This window comes from Eubalaena glacialis, chromosome 2 (genome assembly GCF_028564815.1).
Source record: "Eubalaena glacialis isolate mEubGla1 chromosome 2, mEubGla1.1.hap2.+ XY, whole genome shotgun sequence".
In the NCBI taxonomy this organism is placed as follows: domain Eukaryota; kingdom Metazoa; phylum Chordata; class Mammalia; order Artiodactyla; family Balaenidae; genus Eubalaena; species Eubalaena glacialis.
In genome coordinates, this window is record NC_083717.1 from 30,294,778 (window position 1) to 30,316,803 (window position 22,026).

Below are 22,026 nucleotides of genomic sequence, written 5' to 3' on the forward strand. Positions count from 1 at the left end.
AAACATGGTCTATTAATTTATGACAAAGGAGCCAAGAGTATACAATGGGGAAAGGACAGTCTCTTCAATGAGTGGTATTGAGAAAACTTGGGCAATGACGTGCAAAAGAATGAAACTGGACTGTTATCTTACACCATACACAAAAATTAACTCAAAATGGATTAAAGACTTTAACACAAGACCTGAAACCATAAAACTCCTAGAATAAAACATAGGGGGAAAGCTCCTAGACATTGGTCTCGGCAATGATATTTTTTTTGTTTGACACCAAAAGCACAGGCCACAAAAGTAAAAATAAAAAGTGGGGCTACATCAAACTAAAAAGCTTCCGCACAGCAAAGAGAACCATCAACAAAATAAAACGGCAACGCTTGGAATAGGAAAAAATATTTGCAAACCACATATCCCATAAGAGATTAATATCCAAAATACATAAAGAACTCATACAACTCAATGGAAAAAAAACCTCCCAATAACCCAATCAAAAAATAGGCAGAGGACCTGAATTGATATTTTTCCAAAGAAGATATACAAATGGCCAACAGACACATAAAAACAGCTCAACATCACCAATCACCAGGGAAATGCTAATCAGTATCAGTGATATATCACCTCACACCTGTTAGAATGGCCATCGTAAAAAAAGACAAGTGTTGGTAAGGATGTGGAGAAAAGGAAACTCTTGTGCACTGTTGGTGGGAATGTAAATTGGTGCAGCCACGATGGAAAATAGTATGGAGGTTCCTCAAAAAGTTAAAAATACTACTACCATACTATCCAGCAATTCCATTTCTGGGTATTTACCCAAAGGAAATGAAAACAGGGTATCGAAAAGATATCTGTGCTCCAATGTTCACTGAAGCATATTCACAATAGGCAAGATATCTATATACAACCTACATGTCGTCCATCAATGGATGAACGGATTAAGTAGACGTAGTGTGTATGTACGTATATATATTACTACACTCACACACACACACACACATTGGAAGGTTATTCAGCCACGAGATGGGAAGGAAATGCTGCCATTTGTGACAACATGGATGGGCCTCAAGGGCATTATGCTAAGTAAAATAAGTCAAATATCGCATGGTATCATTTATATGTGGAATCAAATAAATAGGTATAATAATACCAACTTCAGCTATTTCATCAATGGTAAAATGTTATAAAAAGCAGTATTATAATTCTTTATTTTAGCCACCTCTTCCCATTTCCTTGATTCATGAGTAAACTTATGGGAACTTCCCCTTATAAGTCTAGTGTCTGCTTTCTAGCTTCTCTCATCTTTGCATGAAGACAGAATTATAGACATGGTGCTGGGGCATTCTGCTTGATAAGATCTTGAGCACACCTTAATAATTCCATCTAGTGATATTTATATTTCATCATTCATCTGTCTTTCCTTCTAAGTTATCTTCATATATTCTTCTAAGTTATATCTGTTTCTCTTTTCCTTCTTGTCAAATCTTCATCAAAATTTTTAAAATGTTTATTTTCCCTCATGAAACATTTACATGTATTTAAAGACTCTTTTCAGAATGTAGTCTGGATCAAATGAAGAATCATAAAACTTCATACAGTAATTCATCAAAATTAAAAGCAAGTTATGAGCTTTTGGGAACAAAACTTTGTCCACATAGCTCAGTCAGTTGGCAGAGAAACATCTGTATGCTCAGAAGCTGCTGATCTGGGCGGAAGATAGGAGTCACAAACAGGACATAATAAAACAATGAACATTTGCCAGTTTTCCAGTTAAGTTAGAGACCCGTGAGATGTTACTATCATAAAGTAAAAGTAATCGATTTCTTTACTAGAATCTAATGTATAAATGTTAAGTGCAGTAAAATCTGAAAATCCTTAGTTTGCTATTACAATACTTACATTTACAATTTTACAAGTTAGATATTACCTGTCAGGAGTTACCAGCAAAAGTCAGGGCCAGCCCACTTATCAAAATAAAATACTCGCATAGATGGAAAAGTTATATAAATCAGTTATACTAAATATGTTATGTCCCAAAGTATCATAATCTCAATTTAACAAAATAATCCTGAGCAATACTCAGTAATGTGGGATCTGGAGTTTAAAGAAAATTTTTTAAGTTAATTAAAGTTGACAATTTCACATCAGATCTTATTTCAGGAGTAATTTTTGCATATCCATATATATCTTTCTGAATTAATTTTCATCATACCTATGGTATATTTTTCAGAAATCAGATTCTAAGAAAATAGTGGTATTTACCCACTGCTTCTTCTTGGTCTGAGAAATTAGTTGTTTGTGCTGTGTTGCTAGCTTCTTGATTTCTTCTACAAATTCTTCTTTACACTTTTCCTTTACTTGCTTACATTTTCTGTCTATCTCACCCTGCATATTTGCTACAGCTTTATTTACAGCTTGTCTTTTTTCTTCTTCCATTTCAGAACGCAGCTGAAATGAAAAAAAAAGTTAACCCACAATATGTCAGCTCATAATTTACACAGACCATTAAGCAAAACCTTAATACACAGTTTCTACTTAACTGATGTACCTCTTCCCTTTATTTCATTAAGGGCTATAAAATATTTTAGATGAGAAAAGTGCTACTGTTAATTAAAATATTATAAAAAGATATTTTATTATAGTCCTAGTTTTAAAAAGCAGCTACCTGGTTGATGCCTAAGTGACAGAAGCTAAACCACAATAGGAAGACTATTCACTTATCCTGCCCAGATGTCTGAAGGCAACACTGGCGGTGGAGGCTGCGTTACCTTTTCTAGAGCTTCTCGTACAACTCTTTCAGTTTCTCGCTTGTGATCAGACTTCATTCGGTCTTTAAAGTCATTGAAAATTTTGGTGTATTTGTCGTGGCACATGCTTTGACACACTCCGTCACTGGTGGTCTGGGTGCTTCGATGCAGCATTCTTGGTGAAGAGGCACTTAACTTCTTGGTCTGAGTTGATACAGAAACTTTTTCGATTGGCTGAGGCATCGTGGGGATTTCCTGGCTGGAACTTACTGCTTCTGTTTCAGGCTCTGGTTCCTAAAGGATAAGGAAAGTGCTATAGAATTCACTAGTTCAAGTGCAAGCTCTATTAGGAGAAAAACAGTGATATACATAAATAGCCACATAAAAAACTGCAGTTCAAAAACCATGTAAGAAAATGGAAAATTGTTTTGTGTATTTTACCACAATTAAAAATAAATAAATTTTAAAAAATTTAAAACACATGCAATTAGTAGGTACGATAATTCTAAACAGGAACTTCATTTCCAATTACATATCAATATTATGGTTTTTCTTTTCAAAACAGACTAAACAAAAAAATTTATCATACAAAATCATTATCAATTTATAGTCACTTCTTTGGTTTAGATTCTTTAACAAATACCCTAAACCACTTCTCACTGAATATGTGTGAGGATTTTGCCCATATTTACACCTGATTTTAAAATATGCATGGATTATATAATTTTAAAAGGCTGAGCTCAGCCATAGTTTCCTCCAGTTTTAAAATGTTGGCCTCATTGATTTGTTGGATAAACACTTTTTGTTTTTTATTAATACTATGAGAAAATATCAGATTTCTAGAAAATACAGCAAAGTGCCCTCCCACTTAGCCAGCCGTGGTCACTGCTGTTTAACTGGTAAGGAGACTTGCAGCTCCAGTGTGTTACTCTATGACGGGAACAGTGGGAAGACTGGGTCCAACTTGGTTGCTACAGGTAGACTGACGGCAATGCTTTTCGCAAGGACCTGTGAGGAGCACTGCCTTGATCACAACTGTGAAAATATTTCCTGTTTCAATTGCCACCTGGACACTGCAAGGCAGGCAACTTACTTCTTTTTTGGGTTCCACACTTTGATTACGTCGTCCTTTCTTTGTTCTCGGTTCTTGAGTGACCTTTAGCTGTGGGCATCATAAAAGTAACAGCACATTATTCCCGACACTATGAAACACTTCTCTGCTGCTAAGACTAGCCAGGGACCCACAGGTCAGGGGGGAGCACTTGTTCCCTTCCGCATTAGCTCTTTCAAGACCACGTGGTTGGCACTCACGGAATGACTCCTCTGGGCCGAGGGCTTGAAAGAGCTAATGTGCTGGTAGAGTCAGGATCAGGGCTGGTGGTGGCTTCCGTGTATTGGAACTGGTTCTGGCTTCTTTCGCAGAGCACTTTACAAATGTTACAGGAAAGCCAGAGTCTGCTCGTTCCGGGGAGGAGTGTGCGCTGACACCTGCACATGCAGAACAAGAACCGACAGGCTCTCACTGGCGCCTCGCACCTGCTCATTACTGGTAGAGGAGATGCTGGATTCTGCCTCCTCCTCCCCTCGGTCCTCATTCTTAGACTTCCAAAACCTCCCTTCACGAAGGAAGCGCTGATGCAGCTCCAGCTCATCACAGGCCTTCTTCCAGCCCATACTGCGCTTAACATGCAGCCGGTGAACGTTGACTGTGATGTCCTGTATGTTTTCAGAAGGAATCCAGGCCCTGTGAACAACATTGAAAGGGATGGTTAGAAATTTCCAAAATGGGAGGGACTTCCCTGGCCGTCCAGTGGTTGAGACTTCGCCTTCCAACACACAGGGAGCTAAGATTCCACATGCCTCGTGGCCAAAAAACCAAAACATAAAACAAAGCAATATTGTAACAAATTTGATAAAGACTTTAAAAATGGTCCACATCAAAAAAAAAAGAAGAAGAAGAAATTTCCAAAATGGTAGAAACTCTACCCATTGTAAAGTACAATTTGTGGCTTGAATAAAAACTCTTACCAAGTAGAAAATAGGTGAAGTGACATTTGTTTTTCACAGTCATCAAAGCAAAGTTCTCAGAATGGGAGTGATTCACAGCTCTTTTTAAAATGTTCAATATCTCATTGTTTTGAATACTGTAAATTATTCAAAATCTAGCCATTTGCATGTTAGAACTATAGAATGCCCAGAAATTTTCATGAGACACTTACATACAAAATGAGGGCATCTAACAATTATTATCTAGTAAGTCATCACATCCCTATTCATCAGATGAACCATGATCAATAAATGGAAAACTGTTTGTATCATTCAGCAACCAAGTACTCAACTGCGAACACGTAAGTTGATCTAAAACTACATTTGGTTCTATTGGGAAGAATGCTAGAAATTTAAGAAAATTTTCCTTGGTGCTAATCGCTTGACTGGACTTAAATTAGTATCCAGCTCAACCAAGGCTTACCGTGTGCCAGTGGAAGGCACCACAAAGCACACAGTGCGTGGGACCTATGACCGTTCCCGCCTCATTTGACAGCTGGCAGAGATGCTGCCAAAATGGGGTTAAGGAAAGCTATTAATTAGCAGCTGGAACCCAGTGAGGGTCCTCACTGTGCCTAATTTATTAGGCTGGCACTTCTATATACATTGCCACTGCCTTTAACTGAGGAACAATGATAAAACAATGCAGCACAGAGTTGAGGTGACTCTGGGGTAGTCTGGAGAGGAAGAGGGTTTTGGCTGTGAGTGGTCACAGGTTTCATTTGGGCTCCATCTTGAAGGAGGAGTAAGATTTAAACAGGGGACCATATGAGGGGAGGACTTCTAGGCAGAAGGGATGTCACAAATGAAATAAGAAAATATAAGGACATGTGAGCCACAGTTAATAAGACATTTTCTAGAGCACAGGGTACAAGTTGGGATCCAGCACTATGAATACACAGATTTGCTCTTTTCAGTCTTATTAGGAGTTTCACAAATACTAGACCTATGACTGTTCTGAAGGGATCTTACTGAATCCCGGCACATATGCCTAAAGCCAAAAATGTAGACTTCTAACTTGCTTGTACAAACTAAGCTGTTTGCTTTAGAATTTAAAAGCAAATTTTAAATATATAATAATCCATAGTTATATGGTAATGATAACTGAAATTGTTAAATTTGAACTTATTTATAAGTATTACATTAACAGTGTCATCTGACAGTGCTTTATTAGAAACCAAAGTAAACTACACTTTGAAAAAGAGTGCAAATAAAATTTTGCTTGTGGAAGAGTTCCTTGCCATTAGATCTTGTATTTATATTATATTTACTCTTTCAGTCAACAAACATTTATTGAGCACCTATTACATACCAGTCAATCAATAAAAGTGTTAAAACAGTTTTTAAAACTAGTATGTTTTTTGAGAGAGATTTCTGTTATAAGCAGTGCTGACTACCTGGAATCAACTTGTGACCTAGGAGAGAATCTTATCCCCTTGGATATATTTAGTCTATCGAATCTAGTTAATCTACTGAATTTATTAAATTTATTCAATTTATCTATTACCAGGTGGAACCCAGTGAGGGTCCTCGCTGTGCCTAATTATTAGGTTGGCACTTCTACATACATGGCCACTGCCTTTAATCTATTGAATTTAATCTACTGATTTAATCTACTGAATCTATTCTTAACATGAGACTTAAGTCTCAATGCAATTCATAAAAACATACCTATTCTCTCTTAATCATCTCCATTATTGTAGATAATCAGATTTCAGTTTTAAAGAGTATCACTGAGCATGCAATCTGACCTACACTAAAAATAAAAGGCAAACTGCACCCCACAATTTACAGTAAGTTTAACAAAAAGAGGTAAAATCGAATCTGGCTATACCTACACATCTGTCAATCCGGAATTCTCTGAATATATGCACAATAAAATGGCTCAGTGATCTGATGGCAAATGAACCCAAAATGTCCCCTTTCTTTCTTCCCTGTGCCATTGCTCCCTCCAACTACAGGCAGCAGAAAGATTTAGCCCTGCTGACAGTCAGACCCTATCAGCTACTTTTTTTCCTCTGACAGGCAGAACCCTGCATACCCTATGAAAACCCTGCCTGTACTTACCAGGACCACAGGCATCTACTCCCGGAACGTTACCATCTGCTCAGGGTTCAGGGTCTAGGGAGGGAGCAGCATGTTCTGGTGTGAGCATACAGAGGGACTGGTCCAAAATCATTTATTTGCTTAAATTTTTTTTCTCCCACCTAAGTGTAGAGACATGATAAACTGGCTAAAGAATATTTATTGTATTTATTCATGGTGATCTCTGCGTAACAATGTGGTATTTAATACCACTGAACGGCACACTAAAAAATGTTTACAATAGTTTTAAAAAAGTATTTATTAATGAAAACTTGCAGCTGGGGGCCCTTATAGGCCATCTCTTCTTGGTATATAACATGTGGCTTAAGTAATTAAAACTCTATTATTTTTATAGAGTTCATTTTTTAATATATCAATTATTCTAACATGATAGAGTATCATTTTTAAGGTATGTCCCCATCATTCACTTCAAATATCTTGCTGGGTATATTGTAACCAGGAAAAGCAAATGAAAAAGATTCATAGTAAAATTGTATTTATAGTAAAATTGTAGATCTTTTATTTTCTAAAGTAAAGTCCTTAGAGTCCCATCTGTCCATAATTTTTTTAGATAAAATCTTCCAAGAAATAAGAAGTCTGGGGAAAAAGACTCTGGAAATGTAATTTTCTGTTTTAATTCCCTCTTCAGATGACAAACTTACTCTAAGGACCCAAGTAAATCAGCTCAAATATTCTTTTAAAATATTTTCTGCACAGTATATACTGAATGATATAAAACAAACTCACTCATATTATTAATAAAATACCACTCATGGTTGAAGATACTATAAAGTTGTTTTAAAGTTAGTGAAAAAAGAAAGTATAGGAAAATTCTGATTATCAGATTTGTTCTCATCTAGTAGTATGGTTTTTAAAAATAACTGAATTCTTCATTTTTCTAAATTAACTGTTTATTTAATGAAATTCAAAAAACTAAGTCAAATTTTTCCCTCATACACATTCTTAGATCATAACATCGACACTCTCCTGTACTCCTGAGTTAATTATTTTTGTCTATGGCTTTGACAGAACCTTGAAAGTACGGTTGAAACTACCGTAATGATATTACAATTCTATGAAATGAACACATCCTGAGAAGCCTTCCACTTAACTCCTAATATGGATTCAATCCCACCATTAACACGCTTTGGAACTCAACAGTGTCAACTATTGAAACTGTCCTGTTTAGCAACCATTATCTGAAATACCATGTATAGAAAGCACTGTTAGGTGCCCAGTCAAGTTATGTGCTGATTTGTTTTTTAATTTAAAATACACTTCAGGGCTTCCCTGGTGGCGCAGTGGTTAAGAATCCACCTGCCAACACAGGGGACACGGGCTCGAGCCCTGGTCCGGGAAGATCCCACATGCCGCGGAGCAACTGAGCCCGTGCACCATAACTACTGAGCCCGCATGCCACAACTACTGAGCCCGTGAGCCACAACTACTGAAGCCTGCACGCCTAGAGCCCGTGCTCTGCAACAAGAGAAGTCACCGCAATGAGAAGCCCGCGCACCGAAACGAAGAGTAGCCCCCGCTCGCTGCAACTAGAGAAAGCCCGCACGCAGCAACAAAGACCCAACGCAGCCAAAAATAAATAAATACAATAAATAAATTTATAAAAAAATAAAATGAAATACAGTTCACACCGTTTCTAATGGCAAAGCCCCCAGAGCACTGGTAAAGCAGGACTGGGCACCCCCCACGACTCCTGGAGGCCCAGGGGTGATGGCTGCACATGATTACCTCTGGTGGTGGTGACCGAAGAAGCGGACGTCAACCTGATTGTCCTCTTTCTGCATGACTTTGGCCGGCCAGAATCCAAAACCTTTCATTTTAGCCCAAACCAGTTCATGATTAGGTATCTGGAAATAAAATGTTTTACCTTGTCATACTACTTTTAAAGTATTAAATACAAGAATATCATTAATACTGAACTACTCAGTCAAGCATAATCCATTATTTTGAAAATATTTTTTTTTCTAACTCCTAAGCACACAGAACTTACCCCCACCCCAGGATTGACTGATTTTGCCTCCAAGAAAAACACCAAAAAAATTAAAATTTGCATAAGCAATGTGGACCTTCATTTCGCAGAAAAGACAGTGAAAAGAATCTCAATAGCCTGTGGCATCTGGAATGAAGCCAACAGTGTAACAGTGGCAAACAGAACACCCTAACTTTGCTTCACGAAATACAGTCCAACCCTGGGAGCCTATAAGAAATGGGAGAATTTTAGGCCCTCCTCCCGATCTATCAAGTCAGAGATGCAAATTTTAATGAGACCCTCAAGTGACTGAGGAGCACAGTAATGTCTCGGAGAGTAGGGGCTCTCAGGCAGGCTCTTACACCATGGCCGGGGGTGGGCAACTGCCCCTGGAACACTCCTTGAAATCATGCCATTTTAGGGGCAATCACACAGCTATAAGTATATATAAAGACTTAGATTTCTTGTGAGAGAATGAGAGGAAAAGCAAATTTTTACTTTATATATTAAGGGATTCAATGTTTATTCCTACTCTTGAGGGTCCTCATTTTAAAGTCACAAATGGATACTGATCCCAAGTTGTTTTCCCCATGTTTCAGTTTTTATACTCATTAAAACCATACATACTATGACACAAAGAAAAATATTTAGAAGGATTATAATCTTCAAGCAAATTGGAAATAAACTTCCTTAGAGTAAGACATCAGACACTTAAGAGGTTAAAAAAAAAAATCTCAAAATTTTACATACACAAGGATAGCAGAACCAATTGTCAGGACGAGCATTTGATAAATAGAAGCAATTCTTGCAAAGTTGTAATTCATCCAGCTGAAAAAGAAAATCAACTATTTAGCCTACATAAAATACACACATGCATAAAACTATATAAAATAGATCCATGCAAATTAACATTCTCTTTCATGTATACAGTCTTCAGTTTTGTCCCTTAAGCTTAAAATTCTAATTTTCCAATGAATAATACCAGAAGAGCCTGCCACTTTCTTCTTGGAACCTCCCGAAGGTCCCAGATTGCACTTGGAATAGAGGACAGATTCCTTAGGGGGCCACTGCATCTGACCTCTGCTTCCCCAGCCTCACTGATACCTTTCCAGTTCAGCACTCAGATTAAAGGCTATTTCCTCAGAAATGTCTCCTGATCTACCCATATAAAATATCCGCTACCAATAAAAGCAGTCCCTACTTTGCCTCATTCTCTGTCTTAGTGTTATTTTCTTTCATAACATTTTTTTATAACTTGTAAAGAAACCTATTTTGTCTGTCCTTTTCTTGAGTCTCCCTCTTCAGAATACAACTGTATGAGCAGGAAGCCAGCATCCTGATTCCCATTTTATTCCTCCTAACACAGCACATAGTAGACACTCAATAAACATGTTTAACGAATTTTTAAAAAGTCATATTTGAAATGGAATCAAGAAACAAAACTTTTTATATAAATTGAGACACTTTTGCAAAGATAGTATGGTTATAGATGAGTGTTTCAAATAAGAAAGACCACCCAAAAAATCCTTCCCTAAATATATATTTCATTTATTGGATAAATATGAATGCTGTTGTTTGGATGCTTTTTTGCCTGTGTAGTGCAGTAAGAACTCAAATTTGAACCTTTCATTCCCAGAGGGTAATGTTTATTGAGTGCCTGCCCAGTGCAACACATTTACATGTAGTTATATAACTAATACTCTTTAGGGTAGTTAAAGAGGAGAAAACAAAGTTTCCGTTTCTTCTAACTAGTAGAAGTTACTTAGTAACTAAATCTAACTCCAAGGATTTCTCTGAAAATAGTTCTGCCAGAATTCTTCCCTCTGTTTGCGTTATTTCCCATGTATGTCATACATGGAAATAAAATTATATTTAAAGAAAATGGCAAAATTAAAATGTACATATCAGAGTAGAATTCTGAAATAGATTAATGTGGAATATAGCAAGAGTTTAGTTATTAGGCGTGGATAGTACCTCATGACATGTGTCTTTATAGAGCATCCTTGCTATGTCAGCTTGCTCACTGTCTGCTGTAATTAAAGACAGGTATCTATTACCAGTGATCTAGAAACACAAGACTATCAAAATTAATACAGCCGTTTAAATTTTCTTTCATTTTTAACAAAAGTGGACACATACCGTTTAAAACAAAAACGTATATTTAAAATAAAATTAAGGCAGTAAAAGAAAATGCTATCAGCAGCTTTAATTTTATATCCAATATAACATAATACTCTAGGTACAGAGGGACCTCTTTCATTACTTTTGAATGAGGGGATATTAATGCGGAAAATCAAAAGTAATCAAAGTGCTTCTAAAAAGCCTTTCAACTAAGTTTATAAGTTTATATACAAAACCATGAATATTATTTAGCGTAACTAGAGTTCTGCTTTTGGCCAGTCAATTCTATAAGCTATAACTCCATTAGCAAATATTTTTAAGTTTAAACCCTAACATTATTACTTACTTACAGATCATTCAGGTATTGTTTTAATGTAATATTTTATAAAAGATATTTCTCGACATGGAATGTAAATGGTATGAATAAAAAAAACTACACAAAAGAAAAAAACAAAAAATATTCAACCTCCATAGAAAATCACTGTGTTGTGGAGAAGCAATTGAGCATCAGCTTTGAACTCTTCGTAACTTCGGTACTTCCCTTCGTTCACTTTCTGCAGAGGGAAAACAACAAAATGGCAAAGGGTTAATGGTGAAAACACCTGTCGGCATTACAGCGTTAGAGTGTAGGAAACAGGCGAATTTTCCAGAATGGCATTACGACTACTCCTGTGTCCCATGGTACTGACAGAATGTGCGTAAAAGAAACCCACAACTCCGTCTGCAGTTAGACTATTACAGGATGGTGAAGTGCGCAGAGCCCACATCCTGCATCCACGTTGTCCCCGATATTTATTTACTAGCATGAACTCTGCAGCGTGAACACCGCATTCTGTAATAACAAAAGCTGCTGCTAAGCACTGTAAATAACGAAAGCTTTGGTCAGTGGGGTTGATGAGACCCTAACTACATATCTACTATTTTTATAACTCAAGAGAATAAAAATTGAAAGAAGAGCTGTTAGCCTCTGTGACAGTTTGCCGTTACCACAAAGAAGATACGGTTATAATTCTGAATTGCGATTAGGTGATGTATAAGTAATTTTAAAGTCCTAGGAGGTCCTCTATGCACCAAGGCAAATGATGGTTCTGTCTGGCATCAAGGGTCACAGGGCTCTTTTATGAATACTGATATCTGAACTCCACCCTGAACTTCTCATGGCCTTGGGCTCGCAGGTGCTCAGGCCTTGGCATTGTGCAGCGCTCCCAGGCTACCTGCCTATACCCAGGTGGGGACAACCGCACCCCGCAGTCCCCAAGCACCATCATAGCTCGTATTTTGGTCTGGACTGTGAGCTCCTGAAAGCATGAAAATCATGTCTTCCTCTTCATTTTCTGTATGGTGCTTCTGTTCATGGTCAGCACTTGCCAACAAGGCACCATCAGCCCAGCCAGCGTGCTCCATGGACCCAACAGGATCAGATTGCAGAACGTGGGGAGGGGCCACACAGGGAGAGGGCAGGAAGGGCAGCTGAGTTCTTCATTGTTCTCAGAGGCTCAGAGTCAGGAAAAGAGGCTATGCCTGAAGTCACACAATCTAGGGGTAGGAGGTAAAATTTAAATTGCTCGTTTTTATGAACAACCTTCATTTATCCCTTTCTTCCACTGAAATAATACACCTTCATTCTTCCTCAGCTATTAAGCAGATTAAGAAATGAGTAAGATGATTTTAAATTATTCCTATGGTCTCCCTATTATGGCCAACCATAAGATTTTTAAACTTCAAAATGATACACAGGTACAGAATTAGTAAATCTGCAAAGCTAACTGGAAACAGAAAGTGTTCACTGGATTTTATTGCAATTTGTAATTAAATATTAACCAGCCCATTAACAATCCTCAGCTAGAGTAGGTAAAAATAAGAACTTCATTAAAGAAGGATAAAGTTTTCTAGTTAAAACTTTGTTTTGTTCAAGTGCATGTCATTGTGTTTCCCAAGATCCTAGATCAGTTCTATGTTCTAATCTTCCCTTGAGAGAAACTCCTAAGCACTGCTTCTGAAACTAGGAAACCACATCCACATGTTAATTACATCTGGAACATTACACTGACCAGGCTACATTTTCTTTAAGCAGCAAGTGTCAAGAATCAACAGGCTGCTGAAAACCAAGCCTCTTACAAGATGACCCCTAAAGAGCACTAGAGGGAGTGCATGCCATTCACAAGGGCAGCTGCTCAGGCAGGAGGGCGGCAGGTGCACGACCAGGGCTGTGCTGTCAGGGAGCTTTACCTCCTGAATGGCAGGGACGTCGACCGCCGAGTGCACCAGCCGCCGGTACATGGGGTGTTTGTTGTCCTTCCCCTTTTTATTAAGGTCAATAGCCTGAAAGGTCATGAGACACATCAGTTTAAACGTGGCTAGAGAGAGGGGTAAAACATCAATTTCTAAACAACAAGTACTTTAGAACTTAATGAAAAATGCACATGCACTATAGTTTAATGTGGCATTCCTTAAGGTTTGAATAGAAAGAACAGTTATTTTGGAAAATTCAATTTCATTTTAAACACTAATTATCAATGAAAATGTTCATTCTGATAAATGGAATTTTAAAATATAAATGTTTCTAATCTAATACAGTTAAAGAAATGCCTGAGTTGAAAACAAAGACAAAACAAATTTAAAAGCCTTTTATAGAACTATTTACTGCACAAAAGAAACGGGACAGCAGTGGTTTCCACCCCTCATACTGCTCTATGCATATTTGTTCCTTGTCAGTCACTAACTTTTAAGGAGTAAGCCAGAGTGAAATATGTTCTGGGCGATTCTGAGAGCCCCCCTTACAGGACTCACCCTCTCCTTCATGCGGGAGACGATGAACCTCAGGTACGTACTCATCTCCTGCTTGTTCGTATTTTTCTTCTTGATGCTCTGTTGAAGATAGAAAAGGCCAAGATAAAATCTGATCATTTATAAGTCTATATTCTTGTAAAAGATGTCTCATATAAAAGATTATAGTATGCAAAGATTTTCTTAAAAGATGTACTATTTCCAACATTATCTGATGCAGAGAAATCTTCAAAATTTGCATACCAAAAACAACATTTAACAAGGTAAGAATCGGAAAATATTATACTGTCCTTGACAAAATAACTTAGAGAACTATGCATTTTTTTCTTTTCTTGATGTTTTAAAACTTCAACCAATTTTCAGGTGAAAAGAAATAATGACAATAACAATAATGATATAATAATGATATAATGTAGAATCACTTATTTTATTTAAAAAAAAAAATCAATGGCTGAAATCCTTTAGGGAATATTTTAAAATAGCAATATTGAATGGTGAATTTCAACATAACATTATTCTCTGTTAAAAAGATTATTAAATGTCTGTGTCACAAAGGAATTACATACACTGCAGCACACACGTCTACATAACTTTTAAAGTATTACGGATCTCTTCAGTAATAACTCCAATTTCTGTTAGTCTTGCCTAAAAGTTAATTAGGTTCCTTAATTTATCTCTCAGAAAATTTAACTTTACATGAAGAAAAAAAGACAGGATTTTTTACCTTTTATGTCATTTCTAGACAGCTAGGAAACAAGGACCAATGTTCCCATTTCCCTAGTCAAGGTTAATATAATATACCATGACAGACACTGGACCATAAGTAGACTGCACTGCAGAGGACTGAGTAGGTTTGGGCCACTATTTAATAGACGATTTAACTTTTTCAGGCCGCTACATTATGAGTCTCTACCCAGTGGTATTATTACTTACTCCCAAAAGAATTTTATACACAGGAAGTCATCTCAATATGCTAAGTACAATGGAAGAAGGAGCAAAAATTTCTCATGTCAATGAGAAACCTTAGCTATGGCTTAAGCAAACTGATTATACATACACAACATTAAAATATCTGCATAAAAAGTGGAAAACTGTTTTCTGAGCTGGAGACTTACTTTCACACACTTCATGTTTGACATGACCCCCTCCCTCCCTCCTCACCTGGATTCTTTGGCAACACAGTCAGTGCTCTCCTTACTCAGCTTTATTCTATGACCTGTGCAGTTTTATTATGGAGCAGTTTTTCTCAACCCCGGCTGTACCTCAGATTCACTGGTGGACTCCCATAAAATGCAGCTGGGCTCCACCCCTGAGTATCTGAATTGGAATTTCTAAGGGAAAGTTCATTCATTTACTGTTAATTCCTCAGGTGGTTGTGACATCTGGCCAAGACCAAGTACCAATGGTGTAGATGTGGAGTTTAAAATGCAATGACATTTCCTGAACCCCAGGTTTTATAATCTTTGGGGAAAGGGACTTTGATGTAGCTTGTAAATTCTCATTTTAAACAAAATCCCCAGTGAGTCCCAGGCACACAAACACATGAGAACTATTAACTGCTCCCTCCTGTAAGCCAGAGTAAAACAGTGGATCTGAAACACAATCAGCTATTAACGCTCTTGCGTAAACACTCTTGCTAGCACGGCCATCACTCCAAGCACTGCTTTCTATACTAAACAGCTTGATGAGCTCCTGGATATAGGGAAGAAAGGGTAGGAAGGCCAAGAAGGCTTTTTCCTCACCTCTTGGGAAACCTATATTCCCTTAAAAAGAGAGGAGAATAAAAACAAATGCTTCCAGGGAGTTTCCTGGTGGCCTAATGGTTAGGATTCCGGGCTTTCACTGCCGTGGCCCGGGTTCAATCCCTGGTTGGGGAACTGAGATCCTGCAAGCCGCATGGCATGGCCAAAAACAAACGACAAAAAAACCAAATGCTTCCAACTACATGCTCTATCATGCCAACTCTGAAATATTTTGGTTGCACTACTAACACTGCAGATCCCAAATATCGTTCTGATCGTTAAATCATACAACTGTGTATAAATTCAGGTATAACAGCAATCTACATCAGATTAGAAGTCTTGTAATACTATCTGTGGGGCCATGGTTCTTTTAATAGGTAACATATTATTCAGGTGAACTATACAACCAGCACTGTATGTAGTGCTGAAATATTACTTTAATGCTCACTAAAAATTGTGCCCAACTAAGCAGGGTGGGAACACTCTCCTCTCTGGGGCTCCCACTGAACACCTCGAGCTCAACCAGGCAGTGAGTGCTCTTGAAGCCGATGTCCACTAGCGCTGGGACGTCTGCAGTCACTTGAGAGGCGACGGTGGGGATGGGTGCTCACTGCCTCCCCTGCAACATGGCTGCCCTGTCTCCAGGGCTGCTGTGTATTCTACACATGCACAGGAATACATTTTTCTCATTTCTGCACTCTCAACATCAACCTATGAAGTACTTCACTGTTAGTTAGAATCCAACTCCTTTTGGTTTTAGAGCCTTAGAAAATAAAGCAATTCAATGTTTCTCTGTGGGTGAAATTTATGCAGTGCTAGAATCAGAATATCTCTACAGGCATACCTCGTTTTATTGCACTTCGCAGATACTGTGTTTTTTACAAACTGAAGGTTTGTGGCAACCCTGCATTGAGCAAGTCTATCGGTGCCCTTTTTCCGACAGCATTCGCTCACTTTGTGTCACTAGGTCACATGTAGTAATTCTCATAGTATTTCAGACTTTTTCAATATTACTATATTATTATATGTTATGATCTTTGATCAATGATCTTTGATGTTACTATTGCGAAACGATTATGACTCGCTGAAGGCTCAGACGATGGTTAGCATTTTTTAGCGATGAAGTACTTTTTAATTAAGGTATGTACCTTTTTTGACATAATGCTATTGCATACTTACTAGTTTAAACATAACTTCTATGTGCATCCAGAAACCAACTAGTTTGTGCAACTAACTTGACTGTGATATTTGCTTTACTGTTGTGGTCTGGAACCAAATCTGCAATACCTCCGAGGTATGCCTGTATAGCTAAAATATCCTAACCAACTGGTTCTTTCTTTGAAACAAAAAATATTGAAACTTTTTGAAACAGTAGGGAAAACCCTATTTTACTTTGCTTAAGTTTAGGTAACTGTGCATTACATTGTTCATGTAATTCCCCTGTTTAAATGAAGGTCTATTTTCAGTTCCTATTTCCTTTCCATAGAGTATCTACAAAATACATGGGTATTACGTGCTCTCAGAATGCTTTTACTTTGGTTTCACCTGTTTAAACATTTTTAGATTAATTGCTAATTTAGCATAACCACGTGCAGCAACATTTCTTTCTGGGAAGACTCCAAATGTACAGAGTTCAGGCCGAGGGCCTTAATTTTACAAAACTATAATAAATGATAAATTAGAGGATAAAAATCTGATTTTGTATCATGTTTAAATTTGCTTAGAGTAAGGTGCTAGAGTATCTCTCCTCTTCAGTGTGCAATTCAAAGTGGCGATATACGCTTAGAAAAGTGACTATATTTCAGCAAAATGTAAAAGGAAACAAGGGGGATGGATGACTTTCTGTGGCTAAATGGATGTGACCCACCCCCACCCTTCACAGCTCCAACTCTGGCAAAATATTACTACCTAGAAAGTCTCCTACACATTTTATAAAGTGCCACCCAGATTTAGGCATCCCACTTCAATGCTGATCACCTCTGGTTGTGCATTAGAACCGCCTGGGAAAGCCTTTAAAAAAACACCAATGTCCACTTATACAAAGTTCTGGAACAGGCACAACTTATCTGATGGACACTAATGACAGTGACGCCCATCTGGTATGGGGTGGGATTCAATGGTCATGTCGGTGGGATTTGGGTTCACAGCTATGTGTGCATTTGTCTATTTCTCAAGTGGCATATTAAAGACTTGTGCAAATCACTGCAATGTAAATTTTACCTCCAAGGAAAAAGCCACCACTGTCTAGGTGCCACCCAGAGATGGTGCTGACACTGGTTTACAGAGGAGCCTGGGCACTGGCAGTCCTGACTGAGAACCACTGCACAGCAACATAAGAGAGGCTGTTTCCTTACACAAACACACACAGTGGCCCAACTCACCTCTGCTGCTGTCCCGAGAGGAGTCAAGAGGCAGAGCTGCGAAGCTGGCTTCTAAAGTGACACCAGATCTAGAAGGCTCTTTGTCTACTTGCTCACACTAACAGAAAGGCACCTCTCTTACATTTCAACTATTTGTTGGTTCTCTTCAGTTAACGTATTAGAAACTTCAATCATTCTGGCTGTATAGGAGTCACCAAAAGAAGTTTCCTATCCAAGGAGGATTACTTTTTTGAAAGCCTCTATGTTAACTTGTTCATTTTAATTTTTTTACTTGCTGCCCAATACATCTTTTCTGGTGACAGATATGGGATTCTACTGAAGATGTAGGGCAAGAACTGAAGTGCGTGTGAACACTCCAGTTGGTAGGTGTATCCAGGAGGCTGGCGGAGCCCACTTCCCACACGTGCGGGCTGAGGCACTTGCTCAGAGAAGGGAAGCAAACAAAAGAGAAGACCCTGAACAGATGCAAAATCTCTTCCAACAATTTGTAGGGACGAAGCACTTGTCATAAGATGCTTTCACATTTGCTAAACTTGTGGGCTTTCTTTTTAACACTTTCTGGTTATGATTTAGAGAGTTGGTATTTCACAAAGGAAATCAACAGAGCACACAGCTCTGTCCAGGGCTGCACCCTAAGACTTCTAGGGACATCTTAGGTAGCATGTTGTGAGCTGCCTTACGTGACAGTCACAGCAGAGTTAGTGCCTGTCAGCCAAACCAGGACATTGGCGTGGCTTGAAAAAAAGCCACTATAAGAGAAATGAAAGAGGTAGCTTCTAAGGTAAACACCATTCTGCTTGTAACATAACTAAGCAGAAAGCTCTTGACAACAAGGTAAGAAAAACAGAAAAATAGTGCTGTATAAAATCTGCAGATTATTTCAGATCCAATTCTTTCTCAGACTTTGAAGAACTGCTTTGCAGACCTCAGAACTCCTCAGTAAAGGCCTTTTTGTAAGAGTGACAGCTCAGGATCCACCAGAGTGAAGCCCAGTAAGTTTTGGTAACTGCCCATATCACCTGGCAGCATACAGGAGTGACTTTTGTCAATATCTACAAATAATAAAGAGCGAAACTTCCTATTACATGCCCAAAGTTGCTGCAACCATTGTTAGACAACAGAAATCACATGGCCGAAGCTGTGTTACAAAGGTGGATAAGACTTCCACTAACCTAAGATGCACTTAGGTATATTACAGATAACCGAGGGGCTGCTTCCCTTTAAGGGAAAAATAATAGAAAATCTTGACTATCTTCTTGAGTAAGGAATTCTTAAGCCAGTTACAATAATTGCTGGATTATAGCAAATCAAATGAGTCTAGGTAGATACCACAAGACAAAACATGAATAAAGTAATTCAGCCATGCTCAGTGCCTTACAGTGTTTTTTGGCTGGAAGCAGGTAGGAACAAGTTTTGATCCTGTCAAGGTTTATCCACAGCTGACTATTGATAACGATGCCCAAGCACCATTATTTGAAGGAACATTCAGGACTGAATGGTCTGGAATTTTCAATGTGCCCTAGAAACATAGGGCACTTCAGTTGTAGAAACATATTTTAGCAGAGAATTAACTTCTGGAAATACCACTTCTATACACCAAGTATCCAAAAGAAAAAAAGAAGTGTAAAAGCAGAAATCCAGGGGTCTTTTCCTTAGATAATATATTTGTGCTGCTCACCTCGCCAAATCCAAGCTCCCAAGTCTGTTATTAACAAGGGCTTCCCACTTTCTTGGGGATTCCCAACACCCAAAATGTTCTTCCCACAGCAGGCTGGACCAGAAGCAGGCAAACTTCTGTGAAGGGCCAGATGGTAACTATTTTAGGCTTTGAGGACATTCAGTTGGTGGCTGTCTCGACTACTCAGCCCTGCTATTGTGGTGAGAAGACAGCTATAAATAATGCATGCATTCCATGAGCAGGGCTGTGTTCCAATAAAACGTGTAGATACTTAAATTTTAATTTCTTATAATTTTCACGTATCACAAAATATTATTTCTCTTTTTCTTCAACCATTTAAAAGTATAAAACCCACCCTCAGCTCATGAGCAGTACAAAAACAGGTGGTGGGCTTGATTTGGCCCATGGGTCGTAGTCTGCCAACCCCTGGACTATAAGTTCTATGACAGCAGGGTCCATGACGGTCTAGTTCAGTGTTCTTTTGCCAGGGCCTCGTACAGTATCTGTCAAATAGTAAATACTCAATAAATACTAGTTGAATTGAACTAATGGCAGTCATTACTAACCAACTTCATTGCCTACTAGAAAAAAACATTCCATGTAGTTGAACTCAACAATACAAGATCCTTCCAAAATGTGAAATACTTATTCACACCCAAGCCATGTTAGCACATTCTAGCCACTATAAACCATTTTGTTAATGTACCATTTCACTGTCAGATGACACCTAAATATGGCTGATGTCCTCTAACAACCAGAGGCTCACTTGATGTTAGTGAGCGTGCAGGAAAGCTCCTGAGCCTAAACCCCAAGGATGTGTTCTAAACAAGCACATCCAGTGATTCTGCTACAGATGGCCTCGGGGGCTTATTGGAGAAATACTAGTCTGCATATAAATTACCTATATTGTCAGAGGAACCAGGAAGCTCCAAGCTCTCCTCCATAACTATCTGTAATCACAGAATAGAAATGAATCCCAATGAATTTTAGCTGCACATAAATTGCCTATGTTAAGAAAATCAGGGGCTCTGCAATATTCTCTATAACCACTTGTAATGCTGGAATACAAAGGAATCAAAGAATTTATAAGAAACTCAATATTTGAGATTTTAACAGTAGAGCTGGTCTGGTGGGAGTGGCCCCAAGCCCTACTATTTCTCCTCTGTACCACTGGGACCCCAGCAGCCCCTCAGTGACAATCACTTTCTAGCACAGTCTTCTAAAAATATACCAATGTTCAGTCTTGTTCACCCCCCAGTACCGACACACTGAAATTAACTCTCCTCTACAAGAGCAGAAGAACAGAACACCACACCTGCTGCCAGCACCAGCGTAGGAACTTGGTTAAACACTTCTGCATTCGGAGTGCATGACTCCCTACAGCTCCATCCTACATCTCCCACGGCCAGTCCAGCAACAATCATTTGCACTTGAGTTTCTGGCACTAGTTTTTTGGGTTTTTTTTTTTAAACTTAAGTTAAAGGAACTTAAGTTTAAAAATCTCCCCTAGGCTGTCACAAATATGCCTTCTTACTCATAGGTAAAAGTTGAACTTGGAGGATAATTCAAACCACAAAGAACATCTTGAGGTGGATTCTTGGAGTGTGTTGGCAAACATGACTCTACTCCCAAGCACTCCCTACTTGAGAAGTTGCTCCTACAGAATCACTAACGCACAGGGTTTCCAGACTTCTTCATAGAGATTTACAAAACAGCACTGAATGCTACTTCAGCTGTATCTATATTTATTAATTTTAACAGAGTCAACTCTTTGCTCTCTGATTGAGGTTGGGAGGTTTTGACTAAGTTCAGATGATATAATCAGCTTTGTATCTGCCAGTCTAGGGTGTTTACCAACTATTAAAGTATAGTCTCAAATTAATTCCACAAGTCACACAACTGACTGGTATTGTGAAAACATGGAGTATTTCTATATCCACTACATCCACATAGAAATTGCTATAATACTAGCTATAGAGAGAAGGGTGTTATGTTATTCTTGTTATGTCAGGAATTTTATCATTCAAGATTAAATTTACTTTTGGACATAACTTTAAGTTCTTTTGCAGCATGTTACAGGGATTTAAGAATAGGAAAGGGACATTAGAAAAAGTTTATGGAACACAGGTTGTGTCTACTTGTTCCTTCCATCTTCTACCAACACTAGTCTTTAAAGAAAGAACAAGATTCAAAAGGCAGAGGGAGGACGGATTCTTCAATGGAGTAAACCTTTCCATTCTCTCTTCTGAAAATAACTTACATGTCTCTGTTTTGGGGTCGCAGAATAAGTATCATATGTTCTCTGCTTAATGAGGCTGACAACCAGCCAACATTACACTACCTACCTCCCCACTCCTTCCCCTACCTCCCCACTCCTACCTCTCCACCCCTTCCTCTCCCACCTCATCACCTGCAGAGACGATAAAAGGAAACTGTGTGCACTTTGTACATATTTTCAGTACAT

The 22,026-nt window shown here is 38.4% G+C and overlaps 1 protein-coding gene across 19 annotated transcripts in view; it reads right to left on the reverse strand.

Moving 5' to 3' along the window:
* Positions 1–22,026, reverse strand: part of ZMYND11 (zinc finger MYND-type containing 11) — a 130,159-nt gene that overhangs the window by 9,649 nt on the left and 98,484 nt on the right. For 13 of the 19 annotated variants that reach the window (XM_061179732.1, XM_061179730.1, XM_061179740.1 and 10 more), the window contains 10 exons: positions 13,765–13,842; positions 13,204–13,296; positions 11,441–11,528; positions 10,828–10,883; positions 9,604–9,681; positions 8,613–8,731; positions 4,272–4,479; positions 3,829–3,897; positions 2,757–3,029; positions 2,251–2,436 (listed from right to left, as the gene is read on the reverse strand). In XM_061179732.1, coding sequence (XP_061035715.1) covers positions 2,251–2,436; positions 2,757–3,029; positions 3,829–3,897; positions 4,272–4,479; positions 8,613–8,731; positions 9,604–9,681; positions 10,828–10,883; positions 11,441–11,528; positions 13,204–13,296; positions 13,765–13,842 — 1,248 coding nt within the window. The remainder of the gene's footprint in view (positions 1–2,250; positions 2,437–2,756; positions 3,030–3,828; positions 3,898–4,271; positions 4,480–8,612; positions 8,732–9,603; positions 9,682–10,827; positions 10,884–11,440; positions 11,529–13,203; positions 13,297–13,764; positions 13,843–22,026) is intronic. The other 6 variants (XM_061179737.1, XM_061179735.1, XM_061179744.1 and 3 more) reach the window with 2 other exon arrangements.